Source organism: Rhinolophus ferrumequinum, chromosome 7 (assembly GCF_004115265.2).
Source record: "Rhinolophus ferrumequinum isolate MPI-CBG mRhiFer1 chromosome 7, mRhiFer1_v1.p, whole genome shotgun sequence".
Lineage (NCBI taxonomy): Eukaryota > Metazoa > Chordata > Mammalia > Chiroptera > Rhinolophidae > Rhinolophus > Rhinolophus ferrumequinum.
Window position 1 is genome coordinate 92,316,692 of NC_046290.1, and position 19,375 is coordinate 92,336,066.

General features: G+C 59.0%; 2 protein-coding genes across 7 annotated transcripts in view; both read right to left on the reverse strand.

Annotated features, from left to right (window-relative positions):
• Positions 1–702: 702 nt before the first annotated feature.
• On the reverse strand, positions 703–5,593 carry UPK3B (uroplakin 3B). 2 transcript variants are annotated; one of them, XM_033109792.1, is made up of 6 exons: positions 5,273–5,593; positions 4,974–5,123; positions 4,445–4,679; positions 3,113–3,192; positions 2,242–2,371; positions 703–1,783 (listed from the first exon to the last, which is right to left on the reverse strand). In XM_033109792.1, the coding sequence occupies exons 1-6, from the start codon at positions 5,376–5,378 to the stop codon at positions 1,624–1,626; spliced, it is 861 nt and encodes a 286-aa protein (XP_032965683.1). In that variant the 5' UTR covers positions 5,379–5,593; the 3' UTR covers positions 703–1,623. The 2 variants fall into 2 exon arrangements, with proteins under 2 accessions (XP_032965683.1, XP_032965684.1); XM_033109793.1 differs by lacking the exon at positions 4,974–5,123.
• A 2,122-nt stretch (positions 5,594–7,715) lies between these two features.
• The window catches only part of DTX2 (deltex E3 ubiquitin ligase 2), a 36,420-nt gene continuing 24,760 nt past the window's right edge, over positions 7,716–19,375 (reverse strand). For 4 of the 5 annotated variants that reach the window (XM_033110540.1, XM_033110539.1, XM_033110537.1 and 1 more), the window contains 6 exons: positions 15,918–16,058; positions 13,206–13,279; positions 11,675–11,833; positions 10,854–11,015; positions 9,620–9,709; positions 7,716–8,355 (listed from right to left, as the gene is read on the reverse strand). In XM_033110540.1, the coding sequence (XP_032966431.1) occupies positions 8,128–8,355; positions 9,620–9,709; positions 10,854–11,015; positions 11,675–11,833; positions 13,206–13,279; positions 15,918–16,058 (854 nt within the window). In that variant the 3' untranslated portion in view covers positions 7,716–8,127. The remainder of the gene's footprint in view (positions 8,356–9,619; positions 9,710–10,853; positions 11,016–11,674; positions 11,834–13,205; positions 13,280–15,917; positions 16,059–19,375) is intronic. The other variant, XM_033110541.1, reaches the window with a different exon arrangement.

A 19,375-nucleotide genomic window follows, 5' to 3' on the forward strand; every position in this document is an offset into this window, starting at 1 on the left:
TGAAAGCAAAGACTCCTCTGAAGTGTTTGCCTGGGAGGAAGCATTGAATTTACATAAGCTGCATTAGTAGCGGGCTTCCTGGCCTTGCAACATATTATGGGTTTCCCTGGGGCTGGTCAGGAGATGGGGGCTCCCTCAAAGTACAATTAGGGCGAGCAATCAAGGGGACAGGCTCAGGGCAGCCCTGGGGCTGGTGCTGGACAGAGCAAGGCCAGGCTGTGTCCCATGGGTAAATGCTCCTCTTTTAAAACCAGCACCATCACCACTCAGATGGAAAAGCCAGGCCGCATTTATTCACCTCAAAAGAGGGGGCACCTCCCTCCCTCTCCACCGCCGGGTGCCCCCCACGGGTTGGGGATGAGGGGACGCTGCGTTCTGGGAGCTGCTGCCAGGCCAGTGGTAGGTAATAGAGTGGGGGGTTAGCAGTGGACAGAGCACACAGGGCAAGTCAATGAGCCTGTTGCTCCATCTAGAAAACGATGGCTGCTGTACGGATTGGAAGGCACGCAGTAGGCCCTCAAGCAGGAGCGTGATTGGCCATCTCTCCGGCTTGGCCGAGGTGGGGTATGGAGCCCTGACCTCCAGAGACCCCGTTGAGTGGTGGCTGCTCTTTACAATAGGTCACGAGACCGGAGCTCGCCGGCCAACAGAGCCCAGCTGGTCTGTGAATAGGAGTGCGCATGCGCGGGGCCGTGAGGCTACAGCGGCGGTGCACGGGCGCCCTCTTGTGACTACAACGGGTACTACCGCCTGTGGGCAGATGGACACTGGCGGAATGAAGCCTATACTCCCCCGCCCCCGGTGCTGGGTCGTCATGGACCCCAGGGAACCCATTGGGGTGGTTGTCTGAGGGACTGTGAGCCTGAGGGCAGGTGACAATCTGAGGGTGTGGCAGCCTCCCAACAGCAACAGGTCACATCTGCACAAGTGATCATCTGATATCTAGAGCAGTTAGTGAGCTCCCCACGATCTGCCTGAGACCCCACGTCTAACACTGTGCGTGGCAGCAGATGCTCAACGAATGTTTGTGGAGTGTAATGAGGGGATAAGTGTGTGAGCCATCTGTGTGTGCAAGGGGGTGGGAGTGGTGGCTGAATCAGTGGCCGGAGGGTCATGATGTTTCTTCACTCTGTCTGACCCTCCAGCCACCCTCAGGAGAGGCCAGTGCCTCTGAAGGCTTTGCTGCAGCCCCAGCCACTGGCAAGTGGGACAGAGGGACAGAGGGAGGCTCAGGCCTCATACATCGCATGATGGGCCCAAGTCAGCTCCCTTCACTGCGCAGAGCAAGGCCCCCTGCAGGCCTCTTCCTGGGGCTTGGAAGCTTTGGTCAGGGTGGTCTCTCCACCCATTACCTCCAGCCTCACTCGCAAGAGGGCAGACGGAAGAGAGGTAGGGATGGAGGTGGGACTGGATGCCCAGCCTGACCACGGTTCTCCCCCAAACTCCCTTGCAGGCAACTGCAGTTGCCTGGAGAGAGCAGGGAATGGGAAAGCCAGTCAGGGCTGCTCGTGGTGGGATTTCAGGCAGAGGGGAGTGCGATGGGGGCGGGGCTAGGAAGGAGCACTCTGCCCTCACTCCCCAACCCCCTGGAGCACTTCCCTAGCCCCAGCCACATGGGCCAGGCTAGGGGCTGAAGCTGGGGAGGGGGTCCAGGCCAGGCTCACAGCCCACGGGCAGGGTGGCGGCCTCACTGGGCGGGATGTGGTGAGTCATGTATCGCTTGCCCATGAAGGAGCCAATCCGCAGCTGCTCTGGGACCTCCTCAGGCCACCACAGGCTGGAGCTAGACAAGAAGAGCAGACTGCCACTTTGTCAGGGCTCCCCCCCACTCCCAGGTCCCTCCTCCTGCAGCCTCTCATGGCCCTTTCCTCCCCTCTAGAACCAGCTGGAGACCTGCCTCCTCCAGGTGGCCATCCTGACTACCGGATGTCAGTTGACTGAGATGACAGAGCTCACCGGAGAGAAAACAAGGCCCAGGAGGACAAGGGCCCAGGCAAAGGACACACTGAGGGACAGAGGCAGAGCGAGGTGGCTCCTTCTATGAACCTGTGGTCAGAGGAGCTGCTGGACCACCTCCCCGACCTCCCAGGGGAGAGATACTCAGAGTAGAAATTCCCTGAACAGCCCTCCCAGGGACACCTCCCAGCTCAAAACCGCGGGGTCAGGGAGGCGGTACAGGTGCTGGGCTCAGGGAGCAGGGAGGGGCTGCAGGTGGGGAAAGGTTTGGGTGTCACCACTCACAAGCGCACAGTGGAGGCTGCCAGGAAGGCCAGGAGCAGGAGGCCGGCCAGAGAAGAGAGGATGGAGGTGATGACGATCATGTCACCACTCCGCCGCCCTGGCCACGTGTCGATGGAGCCTGGGGACTTCCCTGCACGCACAGCAGCTGCTCAGAGGCTGCTCCTGGACCCATGCTCAGACCCAAGACCTGGCTACCTCCTGTCCCCAGACAGCCTCCTGAGCCCCACCCACCGTCCATCTCGGACAGGCATCTGTGCCCTGCCAGGCTGGACCCCCTCTGGCTCCAGCCTCTGCTTTGTACTCACTTTGTTCTAGGCTGTTCCCACCCATGGGTCCACCAATAGCAGGCAGATTGGTGGCTGAACACGTGGCTGCCCTGGTCCCTGAAGCCTGGCATTTAAGGGCTTTGGACACTAAGCCCCTACCCCCACCCCTGGCCTCTGCAGCCCATCTCCCGGGCGTCCCCCAGACCACACACTCTGTCCTTCACACATGCAGTTTCCTCAGCCTGGTGAGTCATGCTGGCTTCTTGGGGCCCTGCTGAGGGAATCCTCCCAGAACCTGTGGCCCTGACTGACCCTCCTTCTTGCCCTTGCCCTTCTCTACCCAGCAGTGCTGGGCCCGGGGCTGGCTCCCTGTAGGAGGGGAAGGCGGTTTCTGCCCAAGTCTGATTGGGCTGGGGCCTGGGCACCCAAGGGTGGGCAAACATGTGGGGATGGCCAGAGCCGGTGCCTTTGGGGTGGGCTGGACTTGAACCACTGCGACCAGGTCCCCAGTCCCATGACAGCAAGGGGGAGGGGCCGGCTGAGCATGACCATTGGGCAGGAGGTGTCAAGCGGACTGGAGCGAGAGCAGACCTCCCCAGCGTTACCTTGGTGGAGCGAGATGGGGGCAGACCACCTGGTCTGGGCCTGGGGTGAGCCCCTGGCATCCATCAGGAGGAACTTCACCCTGGGGAGCAGAGGCAGGATGAGCCTCAGAGCCTCAACTGTCCTGGCAGGGTGCCCACCGGAGCCAGACCCCAGACAGCTGTTCTGGGCCACGCTGTGCGCTTTCCCCAGGTATAGGGGAGGATGAGGAGGGTGGGGCCCATCAGAACCAGCCATGGCCTGGCCCTCCTCTGAGAACCTGAGACCGCTTTGGCCATGATGACCTCCACCATCAGCCCCAATCCACCTGAACCGTTACTCTCCAGGTACCCTATCAGGTTAGGGGCCCCAGTTACTAAGTATAACACCCAGGTGCCTCAGGGCAGCTCAGCGGGGTGCATGAACTGGGGGCCAGGGGCCTCTCGGAGGAGAACTGCTGGCCCAATGGAGGCTCTGAGGCCATGGGAGGCCCCTCACGAGGGGCGAGCACCCCGAGTGAAGGCCTAAGGAAGGAGGGGTGTGTTCAGGCTGCACGCAGAGCCCAGGTTCACAGGGAGGGGGCAGGCTGGCACGGAGGGCACCAAGGCCTGGGGGAGGAGCTCACTTGTGTTTTGGCAGGGGCTACGGAGCTCTGGAAATTTTCTGAGCACTGAGGGACCCAGACAGGCTGGCAGTGAGGGAAGCTGGCTCGGGTGGCTGCTAGGGGTGGAGCCAAGCCAGGGAATGGGCTGGGCGTGGGGGAAGGGGACCTGGCAGGGCTGGGTGAAAGGGCAGAGGGAGGCGGTGGCCATGCCGGTTCTCCCAGCTGGACTTAGTCTCCCTGAGGACACCTGGCCTTGTCCTGTGGCCCCAGAGCCCTGGTCTGGACACCTGCTTTCCCACCCGGTGTCCACCCTGCCCTCCACAAGCCACTTAGTATTCTATGCCTCAGTTCCTTCGCCTATAAAAGTGGGCGGTCATCTTCTCTCCTGCTTCCCCACCTCATACCCACTGACTGGGTCTGCACTCAGCCGTGGGCTTGGTTTCCCACTAGATCTATCCATGGGAGGGAGAGTGGGCCCCTGACTACAGCCCTGCAGACCCACCCCACCCCCACCAGCTCTGTGGTGCCACCTCTTCCTCCTGGGCCCCCCGGAAAGACAGCGTTCTGCTTGACCCCAGATGTAATCAGTGCTGCTCCCCAACCCCAGAGGAAGAAACCAAGGCTTGCAAAGGGGAAGGGCCTGTGTCAGCCAACTGGGGCGTGGGAAAGGCTAGGGCAGGCAACCCTGGTTCCCGAAACCCCTTCTCTCCTAGCATAGCCCCTGTCCCAGCCTCCAAGCGGGGTGACCCACCTGTAAGGTCCGGGGCCTGGGAGGGGGGCATTGCAGTAGGATGGCTGGTGGAGGTCGGCTAGGCAGTTGGGGTCATTGCCCACCCGCAGCACATGGATGCCGCTGCCACCCACAAGGTCCTCACAGGGCAGCTGGTCCGGGGACAGGGGCAGCACCATGTAGTGGCCATCGGTCAGCAGCCGTGGGGAAGCTGGGATCTCAGCCAGTGTCTGTGGGTTCTGGAAGTCCCCGGAGGCTGCAGTGGGGAGAGACAGACAGATGGGGCTGGCAGGCGGGTGAAGCCAGGCCTTCCTTGCCACAGTCTCCAGCTGCGCCCAAGGCCTCCAGCCCTGGTCGGTCCTCCATGCCTCAGTGGCCAGAGGGCCCCTACAGACACAAAGCAGGTTTTGTCACCCTCTCAAAGTACCCTCTCGCTAAAGCCCAACTGTCAATCCACAGCCAGTGTCGAAGGCCACAGGGAGGGTTTCTCGGACCCTGGAGCTCTCAGCCACACCGCTCACCCCCAGCCCACACCTGCACCGTGACACACCGTTGCTGAAGGCCACCACCAGCCAGAGGGTATCAGTAGCATTGGCATGCCCGTCCAGCACACAGCGAGGCTGCTCCAGGGAGAACGTGGTGGCTGTGACCTTCCCTTCCAGGTCCCCGGCTGTTATCTGCGGCGTGTAGGGGATCAGCTCTGTGGCCATGGAGATAGGCGTGAGGGTCCTGAGGCCCACTGCCCCCCGGGTCACCTCTCCCAATGGGAGGGGGTAGGGTCCAATCACTCCAGCTGGTGCCCCAGCCCCTTGGCTCTGGTCAGGTGCATCCAGGTGGACCCCTACTCACCCAAGTTCATGCAGGGCTGGGGCCAGACCAGTGTCATCACAAGGAGCAGCAGCCACAGGTGAGGCTGCCTCTGGGGGAGCCCCATGTCCACTGCCTTCTGCAACATCCACAGCCTGAGGCTGGTCTGGCGGCCTTCTGCAGCACCCCTTCCCCCAACGCCTATGGGAGAGCCGGTTAGTCAGGCTTCCAGGCTGGCCCACGGCTGGAAAGACCTGAAAATGTGAATGCACCCCAACTCCTCCCCCCAGCCCAGCCCACCACAGGGAGGGGCGGGGCAGGGCTGAGGGAGAGGCCACTGGACCCCTAGACTGCTGGCCAGGCCACTTCTGAGATCCATGTCTGAATTTAGGCCCCACCCAGCCTCCCAGTCCTGGGGAGGGTGGCCAATCTGTGGAAACATGGGCTCAGGGCCACATGCCTGAGATTCCTGCACCCCAGGCACTAGGAGACTCCCTCTGGTCTGCCATCCCCACCCAGGAGCAAGTCTGGGGCAGCTCCCACCTGCCCTGCTCCAGCCCCATCACGCACCCCTGGCTCTGCCCACTCCCCCTCCTTCCTCAGTTCCCTGTTCCAAAGGAAGAGCTTCAAGATCCGTGGCGCCCTTGACAGAGGACAAGCCCCTCACTTAATTACACCCTTGGGTTCTCACTATATGTATTTTTTACTGAGATATAATTCACATCTCATAAAATTCATCCTTTTAAAGTGTACAGTCCACTGGTTTTCAGTATATTCACAAGGTTGTGCAATCACCACAACTAATTCCAGAACCTTTTCATCACCAAGAAGAAACACAGTACCCATGAAAACAGTCACTCCCCTCCGTCCTCCCCCTGGAACCACTAATCTACTTTCTCTCTGTGTGGATTTGCCTGTTCTGGACACTTCACATAAATGGAATCACACAGCACGTGGTCTTTCCTGTCTGGTTTTTCCCACTTGGCACGATGTCTTTCATGTTCATCCGTGTTGTAGCGGGTACGGGTGCTTCCTTTTCAAGGCGGAGTACAATTCCATTGTGTGTGTGTACCTCCTGTTTACCCATTCATCAGCTGATGGATATTTGGGGTTTTCTACTTTTTGGCTATTATAACTAACGTTGCTGTGAACATTCATGTACAAACTTTTGTGAGGACACGTTTTCAGTTCTTGGATATGAAGCGGGGGTGGAATTGCTTCGTCATGGGGTAGCTCCTTTTTGAGAACTGCCCAACCGTTCTCCAAAGCAGCTGCCTTGTACATCCCCACCGGCAGCAGATGAGGCTCCAGTCTCTCCACATCCTCATTTGCTAGTTTCCTTTTTTTTTAGTAATAACCATCCTAATGGGTCTGAAGTGGTATCACTTTGCGGTTTTGATCTGCGTTTTCCTGATGACAGTGAGCATTTTTCAAGTGCTTGTCGGCCATCTGTGTATCTTCTTCGGAGAAAAGGCCTTTGCTCTTTTAAAACACAGGGTATTTGCCTTTTTATTGTGGAGTTCCTTATGCAGTCTGGATACTGGACCCTCCTCGGGTAGATGACGTGCAGACATTTTCTCCATGCTGATTCTCACTGTACTTTAACGGTGGGAGCCAAGGCGGCGGCGGCAGCACTCAACTCCCAGGAGCGAGTCTCACCGTGGAACCAAACAGGTTGGGGGGTCTGGCCAGGCCTCCCCCCACCCTCCCCAGGACCAGCTCCTCTAGGAGGCGCAGTGGGCACAGAGCCCAGGGCCCACAATACTTTTAGGGGCCCCGAAAAACATCTTAAATTTCTTTTAAAATTAAAAGTGAAACAAATGAACTTCTAAATGGAAGAAAATGCTCTATTATTTATTCATCTTTATACCAACACACCGTAAAACAGAATTTAATGTTTTTCTGATGGAGAAAGGGGCTTGCAAAGGTGAAAGTGCCCTGTGCCCACTCAAAACGCACTTCTGTGTCCCTGTGGCCCCAGACCGAGAGCACTGCCCGCAGGCAGGCAGGAAGTCTGGGAGTATTTGATCCTCCTTCTAAGAAAGTCCGGAAGAATTAGAACTTTGAGTATGGCGTCAGCCCAGTTCTGGCCTGGGTTCCAGCTCTGGCTCTACCACTAGCCTGGGACCTTGGGCCAGTTACTACGCCCTTGAACCTGAGTTGCCTCCCAGGTAGAATGGAGACAGCAGCAGGGACCCCCTCATGTGAGCAGCGTTCCCCAGAACCTGGGGAAGTAATGGGATGGTGGGCTGAGTGGCTGGCCTGCACACCGAAACGAGGGCTGGACTGAGGGACGGGGAAGCAGCAAGGTTAGTGCCACGGGCTCTCTGGCCCTCACCACAGCCTGTTTCTTCGTTTACGGAATGGGGTTGAATGCGCAGCCTATGAGGTCCCTTCCCACTCGGATACAGCAAGACGTGTGTGCTGGCGCATGCGCGCACACACACCCCACCCACCGCTGACAAACACACCAGGGCCTGCTGACTTTGGCTATCGGGCATTTATTGCAAACAGAACATCTGAGGTATGAGAAGCTGACCCAGACCCATGCCTGTCCCTGGCTGGCGGGGGGGGGCGGTCTCTCCCCACCCCATGCTAGGCCCCCAGCACTGGAGGCCCAAGGCAGCCAGCCAAGGACAAAGGGCCCCCATGCACTGAGGTAGCTGCATCTTAAGCCCCCACAGTGACAACTCCCCAGGCTTGCCCAATTCCCACGGAGACCCAGGCCTGGAGGGGAGGAGGAAGGGGGAAAGGCAGACAAGAGAAGCCCTAGCTTCCATGGAGCACCCCGTGCCCCCAACAAACATTCCAGCCTCTGAGGAAAGGCAGCTCCCCACCTGCCCAGCCTAGGGGCAGCCCGCCAGCAGGGGTGGGCGGCCGGCTGCCAGGCGGGCGGGTCACTGCGGCTGCAGGCAATCCTCAGTCACCCCCTGGGCGGCCAGCTCGGCCAGCACGTTCTGCAAGTAGTTGGGGTCCGGGTAGCCGTGGCCTGTCACATTGCGGTCCATCTCTGTCTTGTGGTGGATCTCATTCCACACCACTGTGTCGGTCTCGCCCGTGGTGCTCGACGTCCCCACTGTGAAGATAAGTCGCCTCTTCCAGGCCACCTTCAGCAGCTCCAGGACCTACCCCAGGAGACAGAGGAGAGAGGGAGGGATGGGGGTGACCGAGTGCTGGTTGTGCCTTCCATTTCTCAGCCTGGGGTAGGGGTGTCCAGGCGACAGGGTGGGGGCACCCACTGCCCCACCCCCAGCCCTGATTTGCCCCCGTGATGAGAACGAGGACAGCAGCACCACCCCCCCCCACCAGCGTCAGCGGGGGCTGCGCAGGCACACACTAGGCCCTTGGTCCATTCACCAGGTCCTGTTAACCACCGGCAGGGCCCCCAGGAGCTGGGGCCCTCCCCTGGGCAGTGCAATCTGCTGTCTCCTAAGTGATGTCGTCCATTGTCCCACGGCGTGAAGCCCCATCTGTGGGGGTCTCTGGCCTCTAGCGCCAGCCCTGACGCCCCTGGAGTTCCCACTGCTCCTCTGCAGTCCAGCAGGCCCTCACACTGAGTACCCCCAGACGCCAGTCGCGGTCCCTCCTCCGGCCGGCCCTCCCCTCAGTGCTGCCTTGTACTCAGCCCCAACTCGGACCCATCCTGATTTTGCCCGACTTCCAAGTCCACCTTGGCTAAGCTCCTTCTCTCCCTTCTCATGGAATCCAGGCGTCCCTGCTCTCTCCCACGGCTGCTGCTCTCCACGCCCGGCCACTGAAGTCCGTCCTCTCACAGAACCTGAGGAAGCTTCCTCAAACCTAGAGTCCAGCTTACTCCCCTGCTGACACCCCGCACCTCACGGCTTAGAAGAAAGCCCCGTGCCTGTGGCTGACCTGGAGGGCGCCCCGACCCACCTCCACTGCCCTCCTCCCCCACTTGGCTCTCCCTCAGGATCTTCACATTGTCCAAGCCTGTTCCCACCTCAAAGCTGCCACACTAGCTGCTGTCTGCCCGGAACTGTCTCCCACGAGCAAGGAAAGTCCCCACTCGGGTCTCAGTGCAGAGGCACAACCTGGCCACCAGGCGCTAGGAGAGATGGCCTGTCCCCCCCACGAGAGCCCTTGGGAAGTCCCGGGCTTCTCTCCCTGTACTTCTGGCACCTTGAAGATGCCCAAACCATAGCAAGGTCCCTGGGAAGGAGTGGCCCACACGTCAGCCAGCCCGGGTTAAGGCCCCCTCCTCCTGTTCCATTAAGGTGAGTAGACGCAGAGGCAAGTGTGGACAGCAGGCCTCCCGCTGCCGGGCTGGGCCAGCCCTCCCGACCCCACCCACCTTGCACTGGCACCAGCAGATGGGCACAGGCCTGCCAGCAGGAGGGCCCCTCCCCAAGCGTGGTGGTGCAGCTTTACCTTGCGGCCCTGGGCATTGTCTGGAAGATAGCACTGGCGGGGAAATCCTCTGGCGGTGAATGGCTTCCCGGGGTTGGGGTGCTCAGGGCCCTGCAAGAGGAACACAGAACAGGAGTGGGGTTCTCTGAGAGGTGCATGGGACACCTCTCAGCCTTGCCCCTTCACCCTCCTGGTCAGTGCTATTCCTGCACTCAAGTGATCGAATAAATTGCTGACTCAAATCCTGCCCCTAAAAGACCCGACGTGAGCATGACCTCCCACCCACGACCACCATCCCTGAATGCGTGCCGTTCCGCCTGGCAGCAGACGCTCCTGCTGACTTTCTCTATTTCCCTGATGAGACTGAAACCCCTCAGAAGCGGGCACAGAGGCTCCTACTTCTTCGGCGGCCCTCCGGGCAACCGAAAGCTCTCTGGACTGGATGGCAAGGTCTGCCAGCCTTCAGGATGCCCTCAGTGCAGCACACAGGCCCTTTTACTCCTCACTCTAAAGTGGCTGGAGCAGGGCCCGGAGACAATGGCAGCAGCCTGGGCAGGAGGGGGCGCAGAGCCCACACAGTGACATGCCACGTACAGCTCCAAGTTCCCCTCCCACCCTTGGCTCCAACCCTCTCTGGAACGTTTTTAAATTTCACTCTGAGCCAAGGAAAAGTAGTAGAGGGAAGAGCACGTGATTAAACAAAACTCATCTGCAGTGGACGGGCTCCTAGTCCCCACTGCCCTGGGCTCTAAGACCAACCATCACCCAAGGAAGGAGGCCTGAGGGGTCAGTGCTTCTGCCGGGGTCTCCCTGGGACCCCGGGACCTTGCGCTAGGGTTCCTGACATCCAGATCCGGGCCTGCCCCTCCTAACCCAGGCCTGACGTGGCCACTGAGCCAGTCTCTCGTCTCACTGCTGGCACCTCCCCACCCCCTGCTCTGCCCCTGGGAGGGTTCCTGCCTGCGGGCTCCCAAAAACACTCAGCACAAGGGTTCCTCCTACTTATACATTTGGTCTTCTGTCCCGTACAAGTCCAGCTAAGATGCCTCTGCCTTCAGGAAGCCCTCCTTAGCTCAGGAAAGGGCTGAGGGCCATCTCTTTGCTTCCACAGCCCTTAGAACTTGCTACAACCCCCAGCGCTAGCACCTCCTGGTTCCTGGGACCCTGAACTCAGAACCCAGGCACCCCCACAGGGACCAGGGGCAGGCTGCTGGGAGAGGGACTGATTCCAGAAAGATCCGAGGAGGCCCCGTACCTGGATGCCGTGAGGAATATTGTAAACTATGAGGATGGTCCCGCAGTCCTCGTGGCCGGGGAGGGCCACCTGGAACCGGAACACCTCCATCTTCCCCCGGGGCTGGGTCCCCGTTTTCTCTCCATAGATGGTTTTGCAGGAAGGACACTGCAAACTTCCGTCCTGAGTAAGGCAGAATGCCACACACTGAGCCGGCAGCCCTGACAGAGCACCTCGGCACAGCCACCCGCTGTCTAGATGCAAGGAGGCCCGCAGGGGGATGGGGACAGGTCAGCTGCTGTCCCACACGGGTTCCGGGCAGATGGCCTAATTCCCAGGCAGCCTGGATTCCAACAGCTTCCTTGGAAAGGTAAGTTTTGCACCAGAAACTCATTATACAATTGTCATTAAAGGGGTTAAGTACCAGGAGACTGGTATCAGGTAGGAAAATTAGATTTATAAGTAAAAGTCCTACAGTCAATTCACATTTAAAATCAAGCAGGAAACCGTGTGACTGATCAACTGTTGGTGCTGGCACCCTGGCTGGCACAGGATGCACTGGGATAGGGCAGAGAGAGGCCAACCAAGCCTGACAGTCTGCCATATGACTCAGTTCTCTGTCCTCCCAATCTCGCTCCATTTTGGCCCAGCTCCACTGAAGGAAGCGCAGCCAGGCATCACCTGCCCCCCTCAGGCCCCAGCCGCTGACCCCATCCTGCTGCAGGGCAGGGGCTGCCTCCAAGCACGCCCCGGGTCCTTTCAGGGCAGCTCCTGTCACTTGCTCAGATGCAGCGTGACTGGACAGGTCACCCCTGGCCCCACCGCGGGCAGCATGTGGGCACCTTGTTCCCATTGCAGTACATGGCCAGCAGGCAGAGCAGGTGGAAGGAATGGCTGCACTTGGTGAGGCAGCCCACGGCCACCGGCCCAATGGTCTTGCTGTCGGTCACGTCACTGTACCCAGACACCATGGACAGTTTCTCCATACAGATGATGCAGTCCTGGGAGGGGAGCAAACACAGGGCACGGTCACCAAGACAGACACGCACCCAGAGAGGCACGTCTTGTAGAAGAAGCTCTGCATCTGATGAAATACGGAATTACAGCCAAAGTCAGTCCAACCGCCATTTGTTCCTGGGAGCAGATGAGTCCCCGGGGTCTGTGCCCTCAGGGGGCTCCCCACAATAGGAGGGAAGGCAGCCAGGGGCCAGTGCCATAACAGAGGCACAGGCCAAGACGGCAGGGGGACAGCCAGACAGAGAGGACAGAACACGACAGGCCCTCCAATCTGTGTTTCCAAGAGAGAAGGGAACTTGTCAGGTGGACCAGTGTGGGACGGGCGTCCCGGGTAGAGGCAACAGAATACTGTGAAGCATGAACCAGCGCCGGGTTTGGGAGGCGCGGGGGCACCTGTGGGGTACATGAGACAAGACAGACAGAGGAGTAGATCCGGAAGCTTCTGATGGCCGTGCTCAGGAGGCCCCACTTTGCCTTACACATCGAGGCCCCACTGAGGGGTTTTAAGCACGGGTACTACAGCGGTGTGTCGGCCACGCAGATGGCAGCTTGGGGGGAGGAGAGCGGGGGCAAAGCAGCCCAATTGTGCCCAATGAACACAGTGCAAACCAAAGACTGACTGAGTGCTGCGAGTGGGTGCAGAGAGGGCTGGAGGGAGACACGAGGATGCTCTTCAGGTCTGTCTCAACCTTTACCACCCAGATGTTTCTCACGTACCTGACTTGCGGGAGAAACAGGCCAGTGAAGAGTCCTCGGTCCTCAACTGGAACGACTGACATTTAACCCACCTCCTCCAGAGTCTCCAGGACTCTCCGTTCAAATAGGAGAAAAGTGACACTTGTAGCCCCCAAAACGTGGCCCAGCACAGAGAGGTTCGGGTCCTACTAAAGCTGTCACGGGGGGCTGGCAGGCCCTGTAAATCACGGAACCCTCACTGACTCTCCCAGCAGCCAGAGGGGCAGCACTGCTGCCTGGACAAGGCCACTTCCCTTCTACACTGGCGTCAGCCCTCGGGGGTGGGGCAGGCTCTCCCCTCCCTCGTCTCCAGGACCTCTGGCCCCCAGGATGGCACAGGGCTACACCGAGGCCTGTGCAAGAGGAGCTTCGCTCAGGAGCACAATTGTGTGTGGCAAAGCTAAAATCAGAAGCCAAGTCTCAGAAGCCGCAGCCACCTCATCTTGCAAAGGCCTGTAGGAGGCCGGGAGACTACACCCCAATGCCCAGAGCATGGCGCTGGCACCCAGAGGCACCTGGGGAAGTGCCCTTCCAGCAAGGACAGGCTGGCATCCTTGTCGTCTGGGGCTGCCTCTTGTTCCTAAACAAAACTAGAAGCAGCACGGCTGTCATGACACCTACCTCATCTGGGGCCGTTTTCAGCTCTGCAGTGTAGTTTCTGATCACCTGCTCTGGCTCTGGCTTCGAAGTTCCTCCTAGAAGAGAGGAGAACATCAGCAGTGCCCCAAGGAGCATGAACTGAGGACGCTGAAACCAGAGAGGAAGGAGGACCAGGGAGAGGTCCAAGCTGCCAGGAGGGTGTTAGAGGGGCTGAGATGGGAAGGTGAGCATGCGAGAGAGGAGAGAGGTGAAGCCAGGGGCAGAACGCTCTGCTTGGCTCAGCCCTACACAGGCCCACCCACCGGAGGCCCTGGAGCCCCGGAGGGGTGCAGGAGGGGCAGAGGCAGCAGCTGGTCACAGCCCTCCGATCCTGTGCATATTCGGTCAGGAAACGACCCAGGCTCTTCGGAGGACAAGCGGAAGAGTCAAATGGCAGCTTCTAGAACAAACTACTCTGGAGCATGTGCTGGCAGGGTTGTTTCACTCCACTCTCATTATGCTGGCAAGAATGTCTTGGTAAGAGAAGTTTTATGAGTTGAGCATGTAGAGGACGCCTCCCCCTGTGAGCCTGTGTGCACGCTGACTGGAGGTGATGGCCACACTGATGCTGTCATGACAAGCTGCAAAGTGTGTTCGAGCCTGTCCCTAGACTATAGGGGCTCAGGACATATCTACTCAGTTACAAAGCCAAGTGACTCTGGGCAGCAGCCAAGATGCAGCAGGAAGCGAGTACCTGGCTGCCCGGCTCCTCTCAAAATCTCCCATTCATCTGTGTCCACGTGCACCAACCCTGTACCAACAGACCCCACCCAAGGCCAAGACACTCCCCCAGCTAGTGAGAGAGAACTGGCACGGCCGGGGGTTTGTCCAGACAGAGGCAGCGGCAGAATCAGAGAAGGGCAGCAAAGCCTGTGCAAGAGCGAAAAGGAGGGGCCCAGGAGACCAGCGCAGCCTGGGAGTGACCCTGAAGGGCTCCTCATCCCACCTCAAGGTCATTGGGGAGCTCCTGATCCCAGCTGGTTTGAACCCAAGGGGCTCCGGTTGGAACGAAGCTCACGGCCCTGTGGCTGCAAAGACGCACAAGCCTGAGGGTTCAAAACCTAGTTCCCTCTAGACCACAGAGAGCCAGGTGACAGTTATGAGGGGAGCAGAGAGGACGGAACCAGGCAACGTTAGGCTGAGTCTGGCTCTTGTGCTGGGACCAAATCACGTCACCTCTGAGTCTCAGTTACCTCGTCTAAAAAGTGAATATATTTACTATAGTGAGCAATACAATAGTGACAAATTTACAATAGTGACAAAGCTGTGATAGCTGTAAAGGCATGAGCTGCTGTTACCTGAAAGGCAGCTACCGGCAAAGGAACACCCCCCACACACACACCCACAAACACCCCCTCACACACCCACACACACACAGGCTCTAGGACCCTGGCTCTGGCCACTGTGGTGAGAAAGCCACCGCGACCGGCGGCACGGGGAAGCCGTCCTGGCAGTGGGGACGCACACGGAGGGAGGAGCCTCGCAGGAAAGCCTGGTGGCTACAGGCCCGGCTGCAGATGACCTCAGGACCCCACCCCTGGGACCAGCCTCTGGCTCACCTCTGGGGAGGCAGGCTTGGCATCCCACTCCCCCACCAGCTGCCTTCACCCAAGCCGCCTTTCTGAACTGAAGGCAGACTTCCACATTGCTCCACGAAGGTGCCAGCCAGGTGACCAGCAACCCCATGCCAGGGCCATCCAAGCCTAGGAAGGCCAGAGGGTCTGTGTTCTTTCCAGGCAAACCCAAGTGCCTCAGGAAGCTGCGGCCTGCCCCAGCCCACAGACCTGTCTCCATCTCCAAGGCAGAGTAAGAGCTGGAACAGGATCAGGAGCGCAGAGCCCACCTCGATTGCTGGGTTGGGGTTGGGGCAGGGACCGGGTAGGTAAAGCCCTGCCTGTCCCGGGCCTTTCTCCTACCCTGTGGGTTGGGGGTTGGACAGGCAGTGAACAGGATCAGAGCAGCCACCCTTACTCTGTGCCAGGTGCTTCACTATGTGCCAGGACTTTCTGTTCCTCACAAGAAACCTGCTAAGTAGGAGGCACCTGCTCATGAACGGAGACACTCACTCGCGTGACATCACAAACCTAGTGAGCGCTGCAGCCATGCCCCCTGTTCAGCACACTGTCCTGAAGGTCACTGGGCTTGCAACGTCTGTGCTTCTCTGGCCCCATGATGGAGCCAGAGCCACAGCTGGCTTTAGGAAAAGTTTACAACTTACTACCTACAGGCCCCTCCACACAAGTCTTGTTAAAACTCACAGAACCTTCTAGAACCACTTCTTCCCCAGCCAGGTGACAGGCAGGGCAGTGGTCATCGGGGGACCCCTCTGAGGTAGATCAGACAGGGCTATGGGCCTTTCCTGAGACACACAATGGCCCAGTGGAAGGGACAGTCGTCCCTCACCCTGAGCCAGGCCTCACCCCACACGTGTGTTTGCAAAGTCAGAATCCTCAAGGCCTATCCCACTCCAACTGTGCCAGGGAGACAGGACCTGCACCCGGGGCTACAGGGGGCCACCTCTGCTGCCAGGGACAGGGAGGAGGACCGTGAAACCCATGGCCCCGCGAGCGGGGTGAAGGAAGAGGAGAAGGGCTGTGGGAATCAGAGAAGAGCAATCAATGCGGGAGAGTCAGAGGCAGCAAGACTTGGAGGCGGCTGAGCAGAGGCCAGAGAGCATTTGTGAGCAGGAACTACCTTTCATGGACATTTTCCTCAATCTCTTAACTGAGCTGTGACTTTTAGAGGCCAGACAGGAGGCGGGAGGGCTGGCGGGCTGGGGTGCGCGGCTAAGACACACAGGGAGTCCGATGGCTGACATCAGAACACTCGTCATGCCTACACGGGGTGTGAGATCAGACATGCAGAGGGGAGAAACGTTAGGAGTCATTCAGCACGTGACGTCCACAAACCCTGGCTGAGCCCAGGTGGTACTGTGAACGGCCATCAGGACCCACCGATCTCCCGGGGGAATCCAGCGGCTCGAGGCTGCCAGGGCCTCCCCAGGCTGGCATGGCTAAGCTCCAGGCCAGGAACAGTGAGAAGCCCGGCTCACTGGAGCCCTGGCCCCAAGTTCCACAGGTGTCTATACAAGCAACCAATCAGCCTGTGCCCAGAGTATGCAGGGGGGCAAAGCTGTTTGCTTCAGGAGAGGGCAGGATGCCACCCCAGGAAGCCTCCTGAGCAGTTCCGGATGGCGTCTCCCCATGCCAGGCACAGGGAAAGAGAGACGGGAGACATGAAAGTGTGCAGCCAAGCTATGGAAACGTGGATGGTCTCTAGAGCCCACAGGCCTCCCCGTGATCCTCTTGCACATGTGCTTCCTTGACTCTGGGTCACCCTACCTCCACTGGGGTGCTGTTTGCTTTCCATGCCCTATCTGGCCTGTCTAGGCGGCTTCAGTGCCACATCGTCGGGGTGGGCGAGCAGGAACGCTCCCCAAGTGAGGTGTCCCCACGGCCCACGTGACTGCTCTTCTAGTACAGCAAAGGAAGGCCACAGCTTCCTTCCTTCTCTGGTGTCCTCGGCAGGGCCGGGGCTTAAACAGCCCCTCTGCCCTGGGTGGAGTACGGTGGGCAGGCCCACAGCGGGTGGGCAGGGCATCAGGCAGCCCTGCTGAGATGGGTCCGGATGCCGGCAGGAGGCAGCCTCATTGCTCAGCCTGGTACTCCACACGAGCTGGCCCTCCTCCCACACTGCACTCTGCAATCCCCGAGGACCCAACACTTCCTGAACACAGCATGTCCTCCTGTTGGGGTCCCTATTCCTGTCACACTCTCAGCCTACCATGCTGTCCATAGTACCACCTCCCCAGCCGCCTGTCCTCAGTCTGGCTCAAAGGCACCCCCTCCCCAGGGAAGGGAGCTCTGGGCTTCTCCTCGGGCACCTCCCTAAGGGTGGCTTTCCAGGTGCTCAGAATCTGGCTCTGGGGCTGGGCACCGTGGGCGGCTTGGGGTGGGCAGTGGAGCTCCTGGCCCTGCTGGGCTCCATTCCCCACCCAGGCCAGGCAGAGCGCGCTGCCCACTACAGACGCCATTCAGAGGGGTAAGGGGGCACCTGGCCTCGGGACCCACCAGACCAGCAGCAGTGGCCTCCACCGGAAGATCAAAGGCTCTCGATGTGGCCAACGTGCCTGGTCAGGGACAGAAGCAGGGGCCAGTAGCAGCCTGGGCAGCGCAGCCCAGTCAGGTGGGGTGCATTCTGGTGGTCGCTTGAAGTGCCATCAGAAGACCAAGGCTGGACCCTGGGTGCCTGCTCGTCAGGTAATGCAAAGCCACCAGGGTCCCAAGGTTTGCTCCTGGGCTTAAATGTGGCTTCCCTTAGGAACTAAACGTCAGGCAGACTGAATGACAAGCAGACACGGGGCAGAAAGATGGGGAGAACCATGGACCTTTGTACTGACCCCAGCCTCTTCCTCCAACATCAGTTAGCTCCCTCCCTTCAACTAGACCTCTCCTCAAGCATTGTCTCAGCAGGCAGCCCCTCCCTGAGCACCCCGGCTAAGAGGGCACGTTCCCCTCCAGCTCGGCCTCCTTTATTCTGCTCAGTGTTCTTACCACCTGAAGACTCGCTCCGTCTGTTTCTGTGACCGTCTCCCCCGCAGTGAGCACCGAGGGCAGGGCCAGGTCACAGAAGAGCTGGGGACAGTCACCCCTGGGAGCATCACCGCCAGCGTCCCGGAGGCCAGCATAAACGACGCTCCTGCCCTTTCCGACACGGACCCATTCCCCTGCATTCAAGTCTCAGACACAGGTCTCCACCTAGAAGCCTACAGAGGGCCAGCCTACCTCTCGTGACACAGTGGGAAAATCACCCCCCAGAAAGTGTCCAGTGGACAGATGGTGGGAGGACACCAAGAGTGGACCATCACATCTTCCGCAACAGCTCAGGACAGCCCCCCAAACTCCTAACATCCCCAAAACACTAATAGCTCAAACAGCCACAGCTTTTCCTCCACGCCTCTGAGAGGGCTCCCACCTGCTGTCAGAGCCCCTGAAGATTGCAGTGCTCATACACAGCAGATGTGCAAACACCCTCCTCTGACACCGAGCGTCAGCCTTGCATCCAGTGACCACGGCTCAGGGTCAAGCTCCTCCTCCTCCGGCTCGGGCCTTGCCAAGCAGGGTTCAAGGCCAGCACCACTCCTCCTCGGCTCTCCGATCTCGGGCACGTTGCAGCAACACAAGATGCACATTCCTCCTCCCTCACAGGGTGGCAACCTGGCCCCAGCATCAGGGTCCCATTCCACCCCAACCCCCCAAAAGAAGGCCAAGCCATGCAGCAGCCAGTGGAGCTGTCACCTGAGGCACTCCTGGCCTGACCTGGAGGTGGCTCCTCTGTGGCCCAGCACAGAGGGGGCCACAGTCCACCCAACAGCACGACCACTTGTTTGTAAACTACCTGCAAAACCCTGTGCCCAAATGCCCACCTCACTACAGCCGTGCCCGAACCCATATTCCCAAATCCATAAACAGCCCAGGCTGAAAGGACATTCTCCAGAACCTGCTTCTCAGGGGCCAGCACAGGAGCTCTTGTTCCCTGGAGCCCTAGACAATGGCCTCACCAGCAGGTACAAGCCAGAGCCTTGCATCCAGGGGAGGCGGCACCTGGTCATGGGCTCCCAGCGGGGACCAAATTCTCGAAACTTGCAGTCTATTTCTCCAATGAGTAAAATGGAGGTTAAAATACCCACCCGCCTCCAGGATTGCTCTGAGAGCCAAGGTGCTGGGGGACAGTGAGGACAGTTCTAGGTACTCTCCCCGTAGCAGCTCTGCTGCAAGCATTTTTGCCACAAACACTTCGCTGCATAATTATAATAATTGGCCATAAGGCAATTCTGCCACAATTGACATGACAAACAAAAGAGGGACATTAAAAATGAAAACAAAATTAAAAAGACTTTATTGTGAAATATAAAAATTTGAATACCTTCATGGCAATACTGTGCAAATACCTGATTTTATTTTGTGGACTGTACTTAAGCACATGTCTTCGTTCTATGGGAAATGGGGGTCAACTCTTTTCTCTCCTCCCAATGTGGTGTGTTTCAAAATAACCAGCTAACTCGTGGGGCAAATCGTCATCTGGAAGAAATGCTATTTTAACCACCACTATTATTTAACTATTTTCTCCACTACTTCGTTAATGGAGAAATG